This window comes from Falco punctatus, assembly GCF_963210335.1.
Source record: "Falco punctatus genome assembly, chromosome: 5".
NCBI classification, from domain to species: Eukaryota; Metazoa; Chordata; class Aves; order Falconiformes; family Falconidae; genus Falco; species Falco punctatus.
In genome coordinates, this window is record NC_137584.1 from 16,287,894 (window position 1) to 16,305,826 (window position 17,933).

Below are 17,933 nucleotides of genomic sequence, written 5' to 3' on the forward strand. Positions count from 1 at the left end.
TGATTTTAGTAAATGTTTTGTATACCTGAAAATGTTTTGGGATGTTTTTCAGTTATATAATCAAAACATGCATAATTTTAAGTGTGACATAGTGAGTAGAAGTAGGAATTTGTCCTCATTCATCAGAGTTAATTTGTTCAGTTACGTCTCTAGTCAATGGAGAAAGGTGAGCACTTTTCTTAGAAGAGGATGAACTGGAGATGCCTTTCTCTGTATGTAGAGTGTCTACAGGAAGAACCAAGGTGATCAGTTCAGGCAGGTTTCCAAGCTCTTAGGCAGATAATGTTTGACAAAGTGAATTCTCTCCTAGAGTTTTGTTGGCAGATGAAATTTCATCAAATATTTAGGAGCGAGAAGGCTAGTTTGGGTGGCATTTTGAAATTGGAATTGATAAAAGATTGAACATGAGGTCATACGTACTGAACATATTAATTACTTTGTTATTGATTGTTCTTGTTTCTGCTGTCATTGTCATCGTTACAGTATTTATTCACTCTCAAGTGAAGTGAGAGTGCTCACTAAAAAAAAACCACATTGTGGCCAAAGTTCAAATGATTTTCCATTTGCATGAAAGTAAAATATTCCATACTCCAGCATTTAACAACCTTCCTCTAGGAAAATTCCATTAGCAAGAAAATAACTTAGTTTAGTGTACCCTTAGAGTCATTCCATGATAATATAAGAAAGAGGGAAAAGACACCTACCAGCATTGCCTCTTATACTAGGACACTCTGAAATATGATACTGCTGTAGGGAAAAAAATTAAAATATTAAATTGTAAACAATAGCAGGAGTCAATAATGGGACGTACACACATACAGAAACAGAGGAATATCCAAAACTGAACTTCTGAATTCTCAAACAGAAGCCTCCTACCTGGTAGCTGCTATCAGTATGAAGTGGTTGTAAATTTTAGTAATGTCTGGAGCAAACGATAGTAGCACATGCTGAAGCCTCCAACTAAGAAAGACACATGAGATAAAAGCACCATTTAGGAGACTGATCTCACATTGTACTTCTGCACAGAGAGACTATTTTGATTGGGGAAAATGAGTGCTTGGGGTTCTAGAGAGAAAAGTGAGTGCTGAAAAATAAGAGCTCCTGAAAAGATGTGGTCTTGAACAAAAGAAGGGGGCCAGGAAAGAAGGAGGTAACCATCCTGGCTGGAGGAGAGATCCTGGAAGTGGGGGATGGTACAGAAGATAAGAAAGATGCATGGAGATGAATACCAGGGGATGCACAGGAACCATGGCTGGGAATAGTCAAAACAAGTTACTATGAGCAGCAGCTCAGCGTGAATCAACATGACTTTCTACTCAAGCTTCCCCGGCCAGTAGCAGCCTCCCTGCTGGGAAGAAAAGTGGAAACCTTCTGAATGCAACAGAGCATGGCGTGGAGTGAGGGTGTGAGGGAGTGTGTGAGATAAACAAGCAGGGTAAAAACTCTAATCTTGTAGGTTCTTAAGCAAACCCCAGCACCCAGATCCACTATGGGCTGTTGATTACTCTGTCATCTGTGACACATGCTTTATTGAATCTAAAATTATTTAAATTAAAAAATAAATTAAAAATTACATTAAAAATTACATTTAAATTAAATTTAAAAATGTACATAAAGGGCTATTATTTTAGTTTCTTATCTACTACCTTATAAAATACTATTTAGGAAATTTTCAGTAGTATAAATTTTGTTCTATTTGTTAATATCATGGAGATATTTTGGCTTATCATATTTACGACATTCTTCCTCATGCACTCAGTAAGAATGCAGTAATATTTCAATTAAATGCCAGATTACTGATGAATAAATGATGTTTGTGTTTATGCATACCAGCCGTTCTCCAGCATTAAGATACAATTACAAATTAAGTCTGGAAGAAAGACTAGATAATACATAACAGTACTCTGCATTTTTAACTCATTCTGTATTAATAATTTCTACATGTCTATCTCATCTTGTTTGCAGGCCAGCTCTCATGGTAGTTTTAATAGCGTGTGATACAGAATGACTTTTTATACTCCCATCTTTCTCCGATCACACAGTCTTTGAATTGCAAAATGCTTTCTATCGGGCAATCTTAATTAGTATCTGTAAAGCAGTGTAGGCCTTCCGTACTTGTATTATGTAGGCAAGAACTATTTTCAGCACGTGAGGAAAAAAATGCAAAAGGAGATTAAGGACTCTTTTCTGTGAAAAAGTTTTAGATGCCTAAACTATTCTTATGTGAGACACCTAAAAGCAAATTATGTACTCTTAAGACTGCATGTTATCTATAATGTAATCAGGGTGCATTGAAGTTCCAGCCTGCCAAAGTGTGTGTTTCCATACATTTTGGGAAGCACCTTCATTCTCTTGAAAGTCCCTCTCACTCATTAGGGTCTGAGAATGTCTCTACTCATCCTTCATAAGTGTATGTCACACAGGGCAAGAGCTACTAGGCATGCCCAGAACAAATTGCGATGAGACTGTACAAGACGTATCCAATGGTGGTACATATCCGCTTTCCAGTTTTATCCTTCAGATCAGTGGTAAAACCACTGTTCTGGTTTATCAGATACTTGACTTCAGCTGCGTCCTAAGGAATTACAAACTTGCCAGCCTGATACCAGAAGTGTTTCAAGAACTCCCCAGACCAGTCCCTTGGTCTGTTCTGTCTGCCGTGGAACAGGTATTCACTGGATTGTGTGGAGAAAGGAAAAGTATTCACATACGGTTCCCCATCCCTTGGGTTAGAATATTCATCTGATTACTGACTTGGATTTTTCCACTGTATCATATTTATTTTTTTTCATACACCTCTCAAAGCATTTTTTTTATTCCTTCTTGGTGAAGCAGGGCTCTAGCCATCTGGAGAATCTTCACTGTGGGCAAAGACCAAAGGTTTTGCTACCACAGTCCTGAGAAATACAATGCAGAAGTCTTGCCTGAGATTAAATATTACATAGGAAATCAACTGCATATTCAGCATCTAGAAGTAATTCTCCTTTATCCCTCACAGACACATTGTGCAATAATACTCCATAGGTAGATCTTCCATTTTGGAGTCTAAATTACAGATGGCATCATTGAGGTGGAAGAACGCCTTTAGCTCTCAAAACTATATAGTGGCTTTGGTAGGCAGTAGTGACTTCATTTGGATCATGATGTTTTAGATAGCTCTCACAGCATCTCTGTCACAGGAACTCAATTTACCCAGTACAATTTATTCAGCCATTTGGGACTGGACAGAATGGTTAGATTCTAATCTTGCAGAGGCTTTTCAGAAGGACAAGTACAGTGCCATGTTAAAAAATAACATTTCTGATCTGCTGAGAGAATCTTCAAGGAGGGAATGTGAAAATATTTTTCCCATTCAAAACCACTAGTTTCAAGTAACAAAAGTAGTTGATAAATCAACAAAAAGACACAGTACTCAGGAATTTCAAGTGCTGTTTTTCTAAACAGCAGCTAAGATGAAACTAGGAAGAGGTTTTCTGACTGTGACTATTGACTAAATGTAAAATAAAAGGCTGAAATCTGGACAGATTTGAGATTTGCTTAAACTTCAGAAAGTTGTAAGATTTGCACGTTGGTCCACTCAGTGCTCAGTAATTTTGATTGCTCTCCTTTTTAAAAGTTTAATGTTTGGATGATAGAAAGTCAAGAGGGGCTTAAAAGGGAGGAAGGGGAAGGCTATAAAACAGCAAAACCAAACCAAACCAAAGATCAGTGTGAACAATTGAAAGATTCAATGCTCTCTTCTGCCAGCAACCCACGTAAAAAAAAGGAGTGGATTTGGTATAGAAATTCAGTCCTAGCAAAACCATTATTTTTCATGTCCTAAACTTAGGGACCATGAGGGGTTTTTTCAAATATCATCTGAAAAATGCACGTTAATGTCCTGTTTAGGAAGACTTCTACTATTCAGATTTCAACATAAAGTATTGTTGCTGCAAATTCTGTGTCAGAATTTATTTATCTGTTGTAAAGTCTATGCGAGCTACATGCTTTAAAGCAAACAGGACAGGAATATGTCTCTTAGTACATGAGTTTATTTTTCCTCTTCCCCCTTTCACCTGTCTTTCTGTACCTGACATGTCTTCCCATGTCTGGCACTGCTATGCATCCTGGAGTTCATAATTTTTACTTTGGATTTGTAAACCAAGCTTTCATAAACATCATTATGTCTGTTAATTGCATTCTCACATCCTCGGCTGCATTGTATATCAAATATACTATTTGCATTGCTAAGAGTTTGCACCATTAAATGAGATGCTGTGTGTGCAAAAGCAGTTGCAAATGATGTTATACCAACTGCGAATTTTTAAATGGAAAGCTACAGCTACAGTATCACTGAGTTCTGCTACCAAAATGCTGTGCCTAGTAGGAGGGAGAAGCTGGGTCCGTAGCCTGGAACATATATTGAGAATTGAATTTTTTTAAGAGATATGCCTGATCGTAAGTCATCTCTGTTGGAAAAACAGACATCTGATGTTTCCAAATCAAACAAAGACTGGAATGGGTGAGGAAATAAGAGTCAGATATAAACTGCTGAACAAAAATAATCCCTCTCTGGTAATCTCTTAAATTGTTTTCTCAATTAGTGTGTTGAGTGATTTAGGTGGTTTCTCCAGTAGGGTAACTGTGCAGATACACTGTTCTGTGGATTCATTGAAATCAGTGAAATGCCACTTAAAGCATTCTTCTCGACATGGTTGTGAACAGTAAAATAAAAAGCCTGTAAAAGACTTTGTTCATTCTTGCCAAATTACATGCAAGGTACTAGGGTTTTATTCCTGTTTAAACCAACATTTCCGTGTAGTGCACTTGTGTTCAGTTTCATAAGGTTTTGAAATTATATTCTACCATGCATACTAATGCCCTTGAAAAATCTTTCTTTTGGCTCCAAAATCTAAACCATTTGCTTAAAAATAATATTCTGCCACAGCCTAAGGAAAATGGAATGTACATACTTCTCCACCAAAGAAAATAGCAAATAAAAGCAGTTGCTTCCCAGCACAAATTACTTTATTGACAAGCTAAAAATACAAACTTCCTTATCGCACTCATATCAGATAAGACTAAATCCATTACTTCAGTAATAAAATGTTAAGTGTGTAAGTACCATAAGATATAGGCAGTGGAGATGTATCATTGGGACTCCCATGCCACTGTGTGTCTCATCAACCTGCTTCATGGAAAAATGTCAGTGCTTCTGTAGACATGGCTGCCATCAGCCTGATAGCAAATTACTTTGGGGACAAGTCTGCTCTCTTTGCAGGTCTCAGCTTGAAGTCCATTATACAGATAGATCACCCTACGTAAAAAGCTTTTTTGCTTGTATTTAGATGGAATTTCTTACATTTCAGTTTGTGTCCATTGCCCCATGTCCTTTAACTGGCCACCAGCAAGAAAAGTCTGGTTCCATCTTTTCCCCTCCTCTCCTCTCAGGCATTTATATAAAATGACAAGATCCCCCTGAGCCTTCTCTTCTCCAGGCTGAACAGTCCCAGCTCTTTCGTCCCTGGTCACTTGTCCCGGCACAGGGGTTAAACCAGTGACACACAGCTCAGCCACTGGTGAGCCTGAGCCCCTACACTGCCCAGTCAGGGCACAGCCAGGACCTCCCAGGTGGTTTGTTAACTTTTTAATCCACAGTGCCTCTTAACTCCACACACTGATAGTTTAAGGCTCTGTTTGAAAAGAGGAGAATTAGGGTATGGGAAGCACAGCTGGTTAGGGTATGTGTGCTTTTGGTTTAACGGCATAATGTCAAGCATGATCCCTAAGTGCTATGTTCCTGCCATTCGGTTGACCATACATCTCCTTGAGTAGTGAAGAATATAATATAAATCAGACTTCAGATTGAACTAACATCTATATTTAGGCAAGGATTTAAAACTTACATGCACTCAGCTATGAAACACAAGGTTACAGGCCTTTGAAACTCAGCTGTTTGAGCTCATTGTAACATTAAAAACAATGTGTTGATGCTTGCAGCAAGCTAGAAGGTCTTCATGTGCATTATTGACCTGAGAGGCAGTGACAGGCTGGGAAATAGAAAAGAAAAAAACAAACCAAAAAAAAAAAAAAGAAAATTGTGGCCTTGTTGTATACTATGAGTGAATCAAGTTTTGCCTGATTTGTTTTTATTACACTTTTTCAAAACTTCTAACACTTCAATTACTGTATTACTTTAAAGGCTTCCTGGCTCTTTATTTAAATAAATGTTTTAGTTAAACTGCAATGAGCCAAGGTCATTGCTTATTCACAGCAGCAGCCTGAGTGTCTTGTGAGTCCAGCTGACGTTTGCCCCACTAACTAGCCCAAGCAAATTTTTCTCCACTTTTCCAGTAAGGCAGCAGGCCACGGGGTGCCTGGAAGCAGTGCAGGACCATAACCATCTAGAAGCAAAGCACCAGAACAACGCTGCAAAGGCTGACACCCTGCAAAAGACTATCAAATGAAGCAGGGAGAAATCCACCTACCAAGAAGCTTTCCTTTCTTTCTCCTCCGTGGATTGCAATGTCAACAAAAAAAAAATAATGAAATGAGGCTGCATTACTTATGCTCATGAAATTTTATTTGAAGCACACACCTATAATTATATCCTAGAGAAAAACAATAGCTCCCTGTCAGAAGAGGGATGTGAAACTTGCACAGCTGGAAATCAGTGCTTCCAGTGGACACAAGAATGCCTGCCAGTCAGGCAGATAGCCCTCTCATTCAGTATTTTACCCCTGATGGTAGCTCTGACCAAGTTCAGAGGAGTAAATTTTACTATAGTCCTCTTTGGGATTATCTGTCATTGGAAAAATGGTCTTTCTAATATCTAGAAGTGAGACCTTAGTTTATGTCCTCATTTTTTCCCCCCAAGTTTTATTCAGTTTTTGTTGATTGGTTTGATTTTTTTAGGAGGAACAGAAAGATCAACCCCAAATCCCAGTAACAGTTCCCAATAAATTTCTCCTGTAGATGTCTGATTTGTTATATAAGCCTACTATTAATTCAGAATTTCTCAAACATTTAGGTTATGTTTGGGGAGAAAATAATTATTTGTTATTTATTATGTTAATGGTTGTAATCACAGCAGCAGGTGACTAAGCATTTTTTATTTGCTGTGCTAGCCTGGTAGAAGATAACATACATGTTAGTGCATTCTAATGCTGCTCTGAATGGAACAGCCTTAAGATCATGTTAGTTATTTCCCTTAGGAGAAAAGGAGGTTCTAAATCCAGCAATTTCTTTGTTGTAATTCTATTCACATAAATGGAAATGTTGTTAGTCTGTTCATGAAAGTGGAAATAAACAGGAAGTCACTTATTTTCTTAAAATGCCAACCCTCTTTATCAGGATGTCCTCAGTCTCCAAAATCTTTTAGGGATTTGTTTTCAGCCTTCTTGTCTGCCATCTTTCTGGATACTTTTCTCTCATATGAAGTGGATGGATTTTAACTGCCTTGAAATCCCTGTATTCCCATTTCTAAGCACCATAGCGTGTGTGTTTTGGCTGTCTTGTGGTTTGGATACAGCCTGTGTCCCTGCTTCAGTACCCCTTTCTAATGCTTCCCTTACCGTTATTGCTTTGCATGTCTCATTTTTGCTGTCACATAAGCCCTGTGTCCCTTCGGTTCTTTCTGAGGTTCTGCTCCTTTCTGAATTACTATGCATTTCTCTGGTTCCTCTTAGATATTAACTTTTTTCTTGAATTATTTCAGTCCTTCCCCTGTCCAGCTTCTTTTCCTTCCTAGCTGCCTCTCAGCATGTAACATTGTCTTTGTACAGGTGCTATATTCATAATTCAGACAACTCATTTTTCAATAGTCAGATTTACAGACAGCACGCTTACTTGGCATGTGTTATACTGTTTTCTTTTAGAATATTTGAAGTTTGTAAGTACTTTCACAAAGTAAATTATTAAAATCAGTTTTCATGTTGTCATGATCAAATGGGATATGTAAAAAATTTGGAAGCTAGATTTAAGAAGACAGATGTTCAGAGTGGTAAATGCAAGATCACACTGAAGCTGTCCCATCACACTGCTATGTCCCCATCTACCTTACTTCTGCAGTCCCACTCAGTTCTCATGATGAATCATCCCTTTCAAATGTTTTTTTTTTTAAGACATACTCCAACCTCTGCAATATGTTGAAGCAGAAATTTTAGCTGATACTAGAGCAGGTAACAAGGAGAGAGGGGAGGGTGCAGCAGGGGCCAATACATTGGGTTTTTTTCATTTTATTTCTTATAATCAGGTTAATACTATCATTTTCACCAAAAGTAAGAATTTGGCTGTTGATGTTCAACACATTACCAACATGTTGACTTTCACTACTTTTGAAACCTATAAACCATTATATCCAGTATTTAATTTCTGTGTTCTGGTTCAGCCAAAATGTCAGTGCAATTTCAGTTCAACCTAGTCTCCCTTTCTCTTTAATGCATAACATTAAGAGATAAGAGAAATATGAGAAAGTTTAAAATTACCAATGGAGTAAAAATAGTAAGGCATTTTATTAGAGTACTGTTGCCAGACTTCAGAATTAGAAGTCGCTTTCTGGAAAGAAGTAGAACCTCCTGAACTTCATAAAATGAAAGAAGGATGTCTATCTCTTATGTAAAATTCAGTGAAAACTATTTTTTTAATTGAGCAAGTTTATTAAATGGTCATGAATCTTCTTGTGACTTTTGATTCTTTTTGCCCTCATCATAAGTTGTTCTGGTTGGTAAATCAGTAACCTTAAATTTGTACAGTTTTAGTGAGTGACAAGTCTGGCTCTCTGGATACAACAAAAAGCAGTAATAGAGTTGATAATTAGGACAAACAGGTGGCATTGCTAAGTAATTTCTAGCAACTTTGAGATAGGAAATAATTAAAAAGGAGGCAACTGATTAACATATCAGTCTAGTATTTAATGTGAGACCTCAAAATCTGAGAAGAGAATGTCATTCTAAACAAAATTTATGGGGAAAACTTAAAACAAAACCATCTCCCTTTCTCTTCCCTCCCTCTCCCCCCAGTTATTTCTATGAATTAAAAGATACTGCATTGCTGTACTACAGCATTTTCCTTTTGCATGTGCATGCTTAATATACTTGTATGGAAGTCACATCTAGAACAGCCTTACGAGATTTGCTAACTTCAAACAATTCAATCATTAATAATACAAGCCTGTAATTATTTATCATTCCATTGTTGACATCCACTGAAAAGGAATTAACGACGGCATGTACAAACTGTGCTACATGCGTGGAAGTTATTTCTTGCACCCTCACAGGGGAAAATACCTTTGGTTTTTTGCTGGATTGCAGGATGGGGACTTGACTTGGGAATTACTGATGTACTTACATTTTCTTAAATATAACCTGAATTTCCAAACAAAAATCCCTACTGTTTTTAAATGAAGCTGAAATGTTATGGCAAAATTGGGACTCATGATTTTTTTGTTTTGATATGTTGCCTCTCTCCTTTCAGTATTCCTGTACCCACACATCTGTCAACAGCATTCCCTGTGGTTTCTTCTGATGTGCCTGAGTTGCCTGAGCCTGTTGTGCCCTCTCAGATTTCCCTCGAATTGCCATCTGTATGCCAGGAAGGACTGTGCCATAATGGAGGGACTTGTCATCCTCTCTCTCTGCCTTCTGGGGCCACCTCATTTCAGTGCGACTGCCCACTACACTTCACTGGCCGATTCTGCGAAAAAGGTAGTTGTGGTTCATTCTTTCTCTGTTAGTTGTGAAATGTAAGTTTTATGCTTCTTTGGAGATGGGAAAGGGGAAGACGTAATAATCATCATGTTTCTCTGTTTTTCATCCCAGCTACTGTTAGTAACTCAGGAGTAGATTCATTGAGGTATTTAGAGTAATACTTATTGGCAGTATAAGGTAGGTGTATCAGTCAGGCACACTATAAGCATTGCAGGCTTGAGTTCAGGAAAAAAAAATGTATTATTTGTGCAAATTGTTGGCCACAGTATAATGCAAGATTGTATTTCTGGATGGAAGAAAGTTAATGAATGAAAATAAGATTTCCTCAATAGATTGTATGTTTTCCATTTCTACTAACTGGGTTGTTTTTTGCCACTGTGCCTGGTCCTTTTTTGAAAAAAGCTTTTTTTACTCTGTAGCTCATTTATACTTCTATTGTACTACTGTTGCTCATAAAGCACAGATTAGTCAAATGAACATAATTTAAATACAGTTTGAATAAAACATAATTATTTGAATAATTTGGGGGGTTTTGTAAAAAGAATCAAGGCTATAAGACAAACTGTTTGATATTACTGTTTTGTAATTGTAATTATTTTGCTTTACTGCTTTTCAGAAAGTTCTTTTTTATAACAGATTTTGTAGCTGGCTTCAAAAACTTTTTATCTTTTAAGGTACAGTGGATTATGAATGGCAATGGATAATTGTCATAGTATTGAACAGCATTACTGGTATACAGGAAAAGAACCAAAAATTGTCTACACAATGGTTATATAACTATAACATCCTCCTAGTTAACTTCCCATGGTATGAAATACAAGCAACTAGAGTAAAAAACACCCTTGCCAGACTGCCAGTATATCTAACATCCCCTTGTATTACTGTCTGAAAGTAGGTCATTACACTCACTATATGTGAAAGCAATCAACTGTAAACTCAAAAAAAACCTGCATCAATTGTCCTGTGTTGCTCAGATATCAGAGAATATTTTACCTTTCAGCCTTCCACAAGTTTACAATCAATTAAATCATATATTTTCGAATTCTCAGTGTTAAAATTGAATTCTCTGAATATCTTCTACACATTTGCTATGTGGGCATACTCCTTGCACTTGTTTTCAATACATGACAGCTGTGCAAACTACAGCATAAAATAATGGAACCAAAAAAGTGGGTTTCCTTCAAAAATAACAGATTTAGTTACCATCCAGTGTGCGTTTCAATTAATATTTTCAGTATTTCAGTGAAGTGTTCTATTTATTTACATACATGTTATGTTACTGGAATTCCCTTCTGTGTTCCAAAGAATGCAGTTGGAACACAGAAGTAATACAACAATTACACAGTTGTATTAGTATCATCTGCAGTATTTTAGATGGGAGCAGGTTTTGGCTTTTCCCAAGGGTTATGCCAGAAGTGAGCAATGTTAAATTTAAGCAGGAGTTTGATTTAAATCCTGTGGTAATAGGCCATATCAGTGTATATGCACAACCGTTCTGTTGAGTGACATCTTGTCTGGACTCCACTGGTACCTTCTACCGGTGTCTGCTGCCTTCTTCTGACCTAGTCTTACCTTCAATTTGGTCTGACAGTGCTCCAGGAGTCTCCTGTGGTTTAGTGTCTTTAATTAAAACTGACATAATTTATATATGAATCTTGTTATCTGGGCTGACTACTTACCTCCCTGTGCCATGGACTTTGGTGGTACCTTCCAGTCCATTGACTGAAACAGATATTTTTGAGTTGCTCATTCAAAAATACATCCCAAGGCATTCTCTCCTTTGAAGCTTAACCTGTACAGGCCTGCTGAGTTCATACAATGGGATGAGTTGACTGTCTTCCAACTACATTTCCAAGGGAATTTCACATTTATTTAACCTGTGTAAATGAAGGGGTCCCCTTCTCTCTCTTTCTGTGTCTTTGTTTCAAAAATCATGCATGAAAATATGACTGGTTTATGACTACCTGAAGAGAAAATTAAAAGGAAGGGACTGTTACAATAAGTTGCAGTTGTAACAAAATCTCTTACAATTAGGACGGAAGCATTTTATGTTAGACAAACTGGTAACTATTCCATTCAATAAAATAAGTATACAAGCTTTAAAAAAAAACTGAAACAAGCAGCTTCTTTTGAGACTATAACCTCAGCCATGTACTCATATCATCCTTTTAATGGTTGAATGTCTAGTTTCCATAAGATATCTTTTTTCTAAAACTGGAAGAAATGTCATTTGCTTTGCTGAAGCTTGCAGTCATGCCTGATGATGAGGTTTTAACAGTGATCCATTTTTCTGTGTAGGATATCTTTTAATAGTCCTGGTACTGGAGGAATAATATTTCTCTTCTTATTCCATTTGTGTGGAGAAGATGAATTAAGGAGCTTCTCTTTTCACAGAGGTCTGCTTTGACCCTCTACAACCCCTCCATCAATACAGGGAACAGCTTCCTCTGTGCTTAGCGCTCCTGGGTCAGCCAGGGCTGTGGTATGTGACAGGCTCATTGGCAGCTCACTGGGGCAGCTACAACCCGGGGGGGTGCTGTCACATTGCATGTTTGTGTAGATCAGCATCAGATTTGATGTATCCTGTATTTAATGGCTGAAAGGTAACTAAAGCATAATGCGATTTTATTTAATCCTGAAGTTTCAACGAGGCTGATAATTTAGTGTAATTCCAGAAATTGCCCAACTGAACTATCATTGTAAACTTTTTGTATTCAGACCAGTTCTTCAAGAAGTCAGGAGAGAACTCGTAATTACAGGAGATAGGGGCATCTGTAATAATTTTATAATTATTCACTATTGAATTTTTAAGGGAGAAAGTAAATTATCATGTATGCAATCCAAAAACTTTGTTCCAGTCAAGGAAGTTGTCTCTTGACTCCTTAAGGATAGCTGTGATCTGTTTTAATCATGCTGTAATGTATAACTGTACATTTCAGTAATATATACTCATTAATCATCTTATTGATCTACCTGGGTACCTACCATTAACTACATTTCAACAAGAAAACGTATCATTGCTTAACTGATGTAGTAGCAGTCAACATGGCATACCATTTTATGTACAAGCCCTGTGTAGAATCTTGGCTTTATTGGAATGTGTGCATTTGCTTATTTCATGTCTAGGTTAAGATACACGACTTCAGTTTCTTAGTAACAACTATATATTTCTTACAGTGTATAAGACCATTTTCTAGAGTGAAAGCAAGCGAATGTCATTATCTCAGTTATGTGGTTTAACTTGATAGTGTGTTATTATATGCCGTATTGCATTTCACTATTTGATATGCTCCTTAACTAATAAACTCCAGAAGTATGTTCAAGTTGATATCGGGTGGGTGATGAAATTGAATGTGTTGTTGGTGGTTTGACTTTGAGATGGTTGGAGCCGTGAGTTGTTAAGGGTTAATTCAGATTACAAAGACTTAGTGGTTTCTGCTAAGTGCTTTGTTAAGCACCGGCAAATCCCTTTGTTCAGAAAAGGAACTTTACAAGGGGAGCACTGCCAAGGGACAGGTAGTCTGGTAGGAAGCTCACCATGGGCGATGAGCTCAGCAAAACTAGGGGAAAGGCAATTCCAGCACGGGAAGATGGCAACCACCGACTCTGGCAATCCCCCAGACCCAAAAGAAGTTGAGTTTGAGCATGCGAACTAATTAACATCAGAAGAGAGAGAATTATTTGACAAATGGGAAACAGAGTACTAAGTAATGAATGATTTGGGTAACTTGTAACCAATGAGGGCCAATGTCTTTGTATGTTGGACTGTATAAATAGTGTAACGTTTTGGCCATTAGAGAGCCAGGCATTTGTGGGTTACCACCTAGCTCGCTGCTCTGTGCAAACTAGAGTAAAGAAATAAGAAATAACTTGACTCGGTGTATGAGTAGGTGCTGCACGCCGGGTAATGAACCCGCTTATAGGACATTACATAAAGTCATAGTTGTCATTATGGATATATTAGGGCCAAGCCAGTTTATATCCATACATACTATATTTACTCTAAACAATCAGATACCACTGAAATCTGAAATGTCTCTAAATGACAGTTTTGAAAAGTGGAAATCCATCTCCATTTCTCTAAGGAAATAGAATATTATGGATACAAATCAATGTATTTGCCAAACTGAAGCTATCAGCACTGGATATATGCCACAGCATACAAAGCAAGGATGTAGTCTAAAGCATATATGTGCCTTATATGAGGCCTCAGTTCCCTTTAATAGTGCTTTCAATATTTTACTTTCTTTGTTTTACTAAAAATGACCAAAATTATCTGGAAATAAGTAGTTGCTACAAGCTTTATTTTAAAAACTAACTTAAAATTCAGCATAGAAAATTTGCTGCTAGTGTAAATTTAATTCTTTTTTCCTGAGTAGTGAGTGCTAGGTCATACAATAGAAAGGGAGGATTGTGTACACATAGAATACGGTGAATGGTAGATAGTGTACTCTGAGCTACATTTTTTTCTTTTCCCTTTCCAGGTAATTAAGCTTTTTTACTTTAATGTGAAGTGTATTGTTCCTTTCCCCATGAAACAATCCTTTATTAGCTTAGCTTTTGTATCTGCTTCATTGTGAAATCCCTACACGAGTGGAAAAAACGTAGTGTGTCTGCTTTAGCATGAAGGCAGATGGTTGTCTATTACTGTAAAGTTCATAGCAATAGGTTTGGAATATCACTGTCTTGCATATGCAAAGAAAGTATGTCCCTGACTGTTAATTATAAGATTAACATTTTTAAAGTCTCCAATTTTTTTAATATTTTGTAAAAGTTTTATAAATAGTTCAATAAATCGAATATTTAAATGTCATGTGTTAAAAACAGGAAATCTGTTTAATTTCATATGTTGCCGGTGTATATTCTGTACACGACTTAAAGGTCAGCTCCTTTGACAAAGCTGCAAAACTAGGAGTAAAATGGGAGGCTGTGACAGGCATTTGTCTTGTTACATTCCCACCTGAAGACTGCTGTCTTTGTTCCCTGGGATCCAGGTTGTTGAATTTCTGTTTTGTTGAGCAACATTTGATAATATCACCCTGAAAATTAGAGGTTTCTTTTACCAGCAGCTTTTCTAGACATTGTTCCTAAATTAACATTTCTAACTTATGTCATTATTATCAAACATCTCAGACAAGTGGGGTTTTTTTTGTCTTTATATGATTGGCTTCAAAAATAAATGTATTTTGTCCGGTTTCTGTGATTTCAGCCATATTTAGAACAATCTCATGTCTCTAGAGGTCGTAGATCTATTTATCTCCTTGATAGTGTTTATACTGTGTGATTGAAAACAAGTCTGTGACAATTTCCATCAAAAAGAAGGATGAGAAAGTGGGAATCATATAAAGAGGTGTGGGTAAGGAAAGACAATTATGCTTTCATCTTCACATTCAAATATCGATTTGAGGTACCTAGAAAGAAAAACAGGATACTATACCCCATATTCCCTGGTTTTCCAGAGTTCAAGTGTTCTTTCACCCTTTTTGTCATTTCTTAAAATTATTCATAACCTTGTAGGACTCTGTGAGCAGAAAAAAAAAAAGTATTTAGACATATGTATATACATCAGTAATTGATTTGATGTCATAAACCACAGCCAATGTCTAAACTCATGACATAACTATCGATTTCCCACAAGATGCATTTATTTGTGTATGTAAAACTTTCATGTGACCTCTCTACCTTTTGGGCTAGATTTGAAAAATGTAGCAATTTTCCCCTTCATATTTGGAGTATTATTTTAGAGGATGTCCTGGTTTCAGCTCGGATAGAGTTGATTTTCTTCTTAGTAGCTGGTGCAGTGCTGTGGTTTGGATTTGGTGGGAGAACAATGTTGACAGCACACGGATGGTTTTGGTTGTTGCTGGGTTTATACTGGGTTTATAATGCTTATACTAAGTCAAGGACTTTTCAGTTTTTCAGGCCCTGCTTTTGAGAGGGCTGGAGGGGCACAAGAAACTGGGAGGGGACACAGCCAGGACAGCTGACCCAAATGAGCCAAAGGGATATTCCATACCAAATGATGTCATGCTGAGTATATAAAACTGGAGGAAAAAGAAGGAAGGGGAAAACATTTGGAGTGATGTCATTTGTCTTCCTGAGTCACCGTTACGCATGCTGGAGCCCTGCTTTCCTGGGGATGGCTGAACACCTGCCTGCCCATGGGAAGTGGTGAATGAATCCCTTGTTTTGCTTTGCTCTCCTGCACGGCTTTTGCTTTACTTACTGAATTGTTCTTATCTCAACCCTCCAGTTTTACATTCCTTTCCGATTCTCCTCCCCATCCCTCTGGGTGAGGGGAAGTGAGAGAGTGGATGTGTGGTGCTTAGTGACCAGGTGGGGCTGAACCACAGCAGAGGATGACTTTAAAAATTAAGAATACAGTAGGCTAGTTAAGAATCGACAAGGATTTAGCCAGAAGTTAAATAACTTCGTATGTTAGCTTTGATATACTAGTTCCCATTATAGCAACTTTGAAGTTGTGTGAAGGAAATAGCTAGCCATTCCCATACAGTTTACTGGATACAATAAAATTCAACAGAAGTACTATTTTGGTGAGCAATGCAAAAAGGAATTATCTAAATTAATTTTAATGTTCTCTTGCTCTTTCACTCGTGGATATAATCTTGCACTTTGATATGAGACTAGGGAAATCTTGTGAAGTTTAACTTCTTAACACTTCATAATATCCTGTATCAGTAAGTGATCACATCAGCTGCACAGTCACCTGAGTTTAGCGTATTATGGTCCCTATTTTTTTCCTTCTTTTTACAAAATTATGGAGTTCTTGCAAATATCTAAAATATCTCCAATCCGATGCCATCTTTTTCTATCAGTTACTGCGTATCAGGTTTTTATTTCAGTGTGCGTTTGTTTGCTGAAGTGTTTTTGAAATCTAAGTAAAACAGGATTTTGAGGGAAGAACAGCTGGTTTCACAAGGAAGTGGTGAAGCAATTCTCAGCTAATCCTTCTTCCACCCTCCTGAACAGTTTCATAGAATTTTACCCCCTCAAGTGTCAATTTAACTGAACTTTAATACAACTTAACATTACATTTTCACCTAATTTAGAAATTATGTCCTAGATCCAGTGGAACATGTAAGCTCTACATGTATTTAACCGAAAGAGTGTAAGACACCTGTGTGATTTGTGTGGTTAATGTTAAGGATGCGGGTATTCTGCTATACCAGATCCTGAATTAGGATCCATCCATTCTGTTTCTCCTTTGGTAGCTTATCAGTTAAAAACAACCTACATCTAAAACCCTTTCCAGGACTTCATGAAATTGTAAAGGAATGTGGCAGTTTTCTATGATTATGAACACTAGATTAAAAACATGATTAAATTAGAGCTTAAGATAGACCTTAGTTAGATCTAGAGGGAAGATAATGAGAAAGAAGCAGCTTGTTGAAATAGGGAAAGAGCTCTTCAAAGCACCAACCAACTCTTAACTGGCATTCCAGTCTCTGTAAAGCTACTTACCACAGCTGCCACCTACTCTAAACCATGAGTTTTAGAACAACTGTAGGGTCCTTGCTATAGGGTATACTTTAGAGCTATAGGGCTCTCGTACTGAACAGAGAGTTGGTATATATTTCACAAGTCTGTTCTGAGGAAGAACATTATGGAGCCTGTTGGGCATTAGTTGCTTTGAAAGATTACGATGAAAACGGTTAATAATGGTAGAAAACTTTTAAATAGTTGTCAATATGCTATTACATTCTTCGTTTTGTGTACACATCCAGACACCTCCAGTCATGAGCCATTTAACATAATTAGTGTTTTTAAGTATTGTTTAAAGATGATTTTTTTTTTCATTTGGATGTTTTTAAAAATGAGATAGCTATAGCATTTCGTTATAAAGGCTTGCACAATAAGCACTTTTCAAAGTTATCCTTTTATTTCTGAGAATTGATAAAAGCAGTAGAAACCTCTTTATCTCCTCATGTAGATCAGACCTATGAAATTTTGGCATTTCTAGCATTAGGCATCTGAATCACTATTTCTTCAGTGTAAATGAAAGTTTTCTTGTCAGAGTAATCTTTAGGAGAATTGAAACAATTTGATAATAAAGACTGTTTCGGACAAGAACAGATAACAGAAATAATGGTAAGTTTAGAATTTGTGTGGAACAAGCTTCCTTCATTTTGCACTGGAGCAGATGTGGCAGCACCTCTCCCCCGTCATGTACTGCATGATCATGGGGTACCCGGTGCTAAACCATTCGTCGACGACCTGATTCTGGGT

The 17,933-nt window shown here is 37.2% G+C and overlaps 1 protein-coding gene across 5 annotated transcripts in view; it reads left to right on the forward strand.

The window, feature by feature from the left end:
- EYS (eyes shut homolog) overlaps positions 1 to 17,933 on the forward strand; it is a 1,034,174-nt gene that overhangs the window by 791,967 nt on the left and 224,274 nt on the right. For all 5 annotated transcript variants that reach the window (XM_080388797.1, XM_080388796.1, XM_080388798.1 and 2 more), the window contains one exon: positions 9,454 to 9,683. In XM_080388797.1, the coding sequence (XP_080244923.1) occupies positions 9,454 to 9,683 (230 nt within the window). The remainder of the gene's footprint in view (positions 1 to 9,453; positions 9,684 to 17,933) is intronic.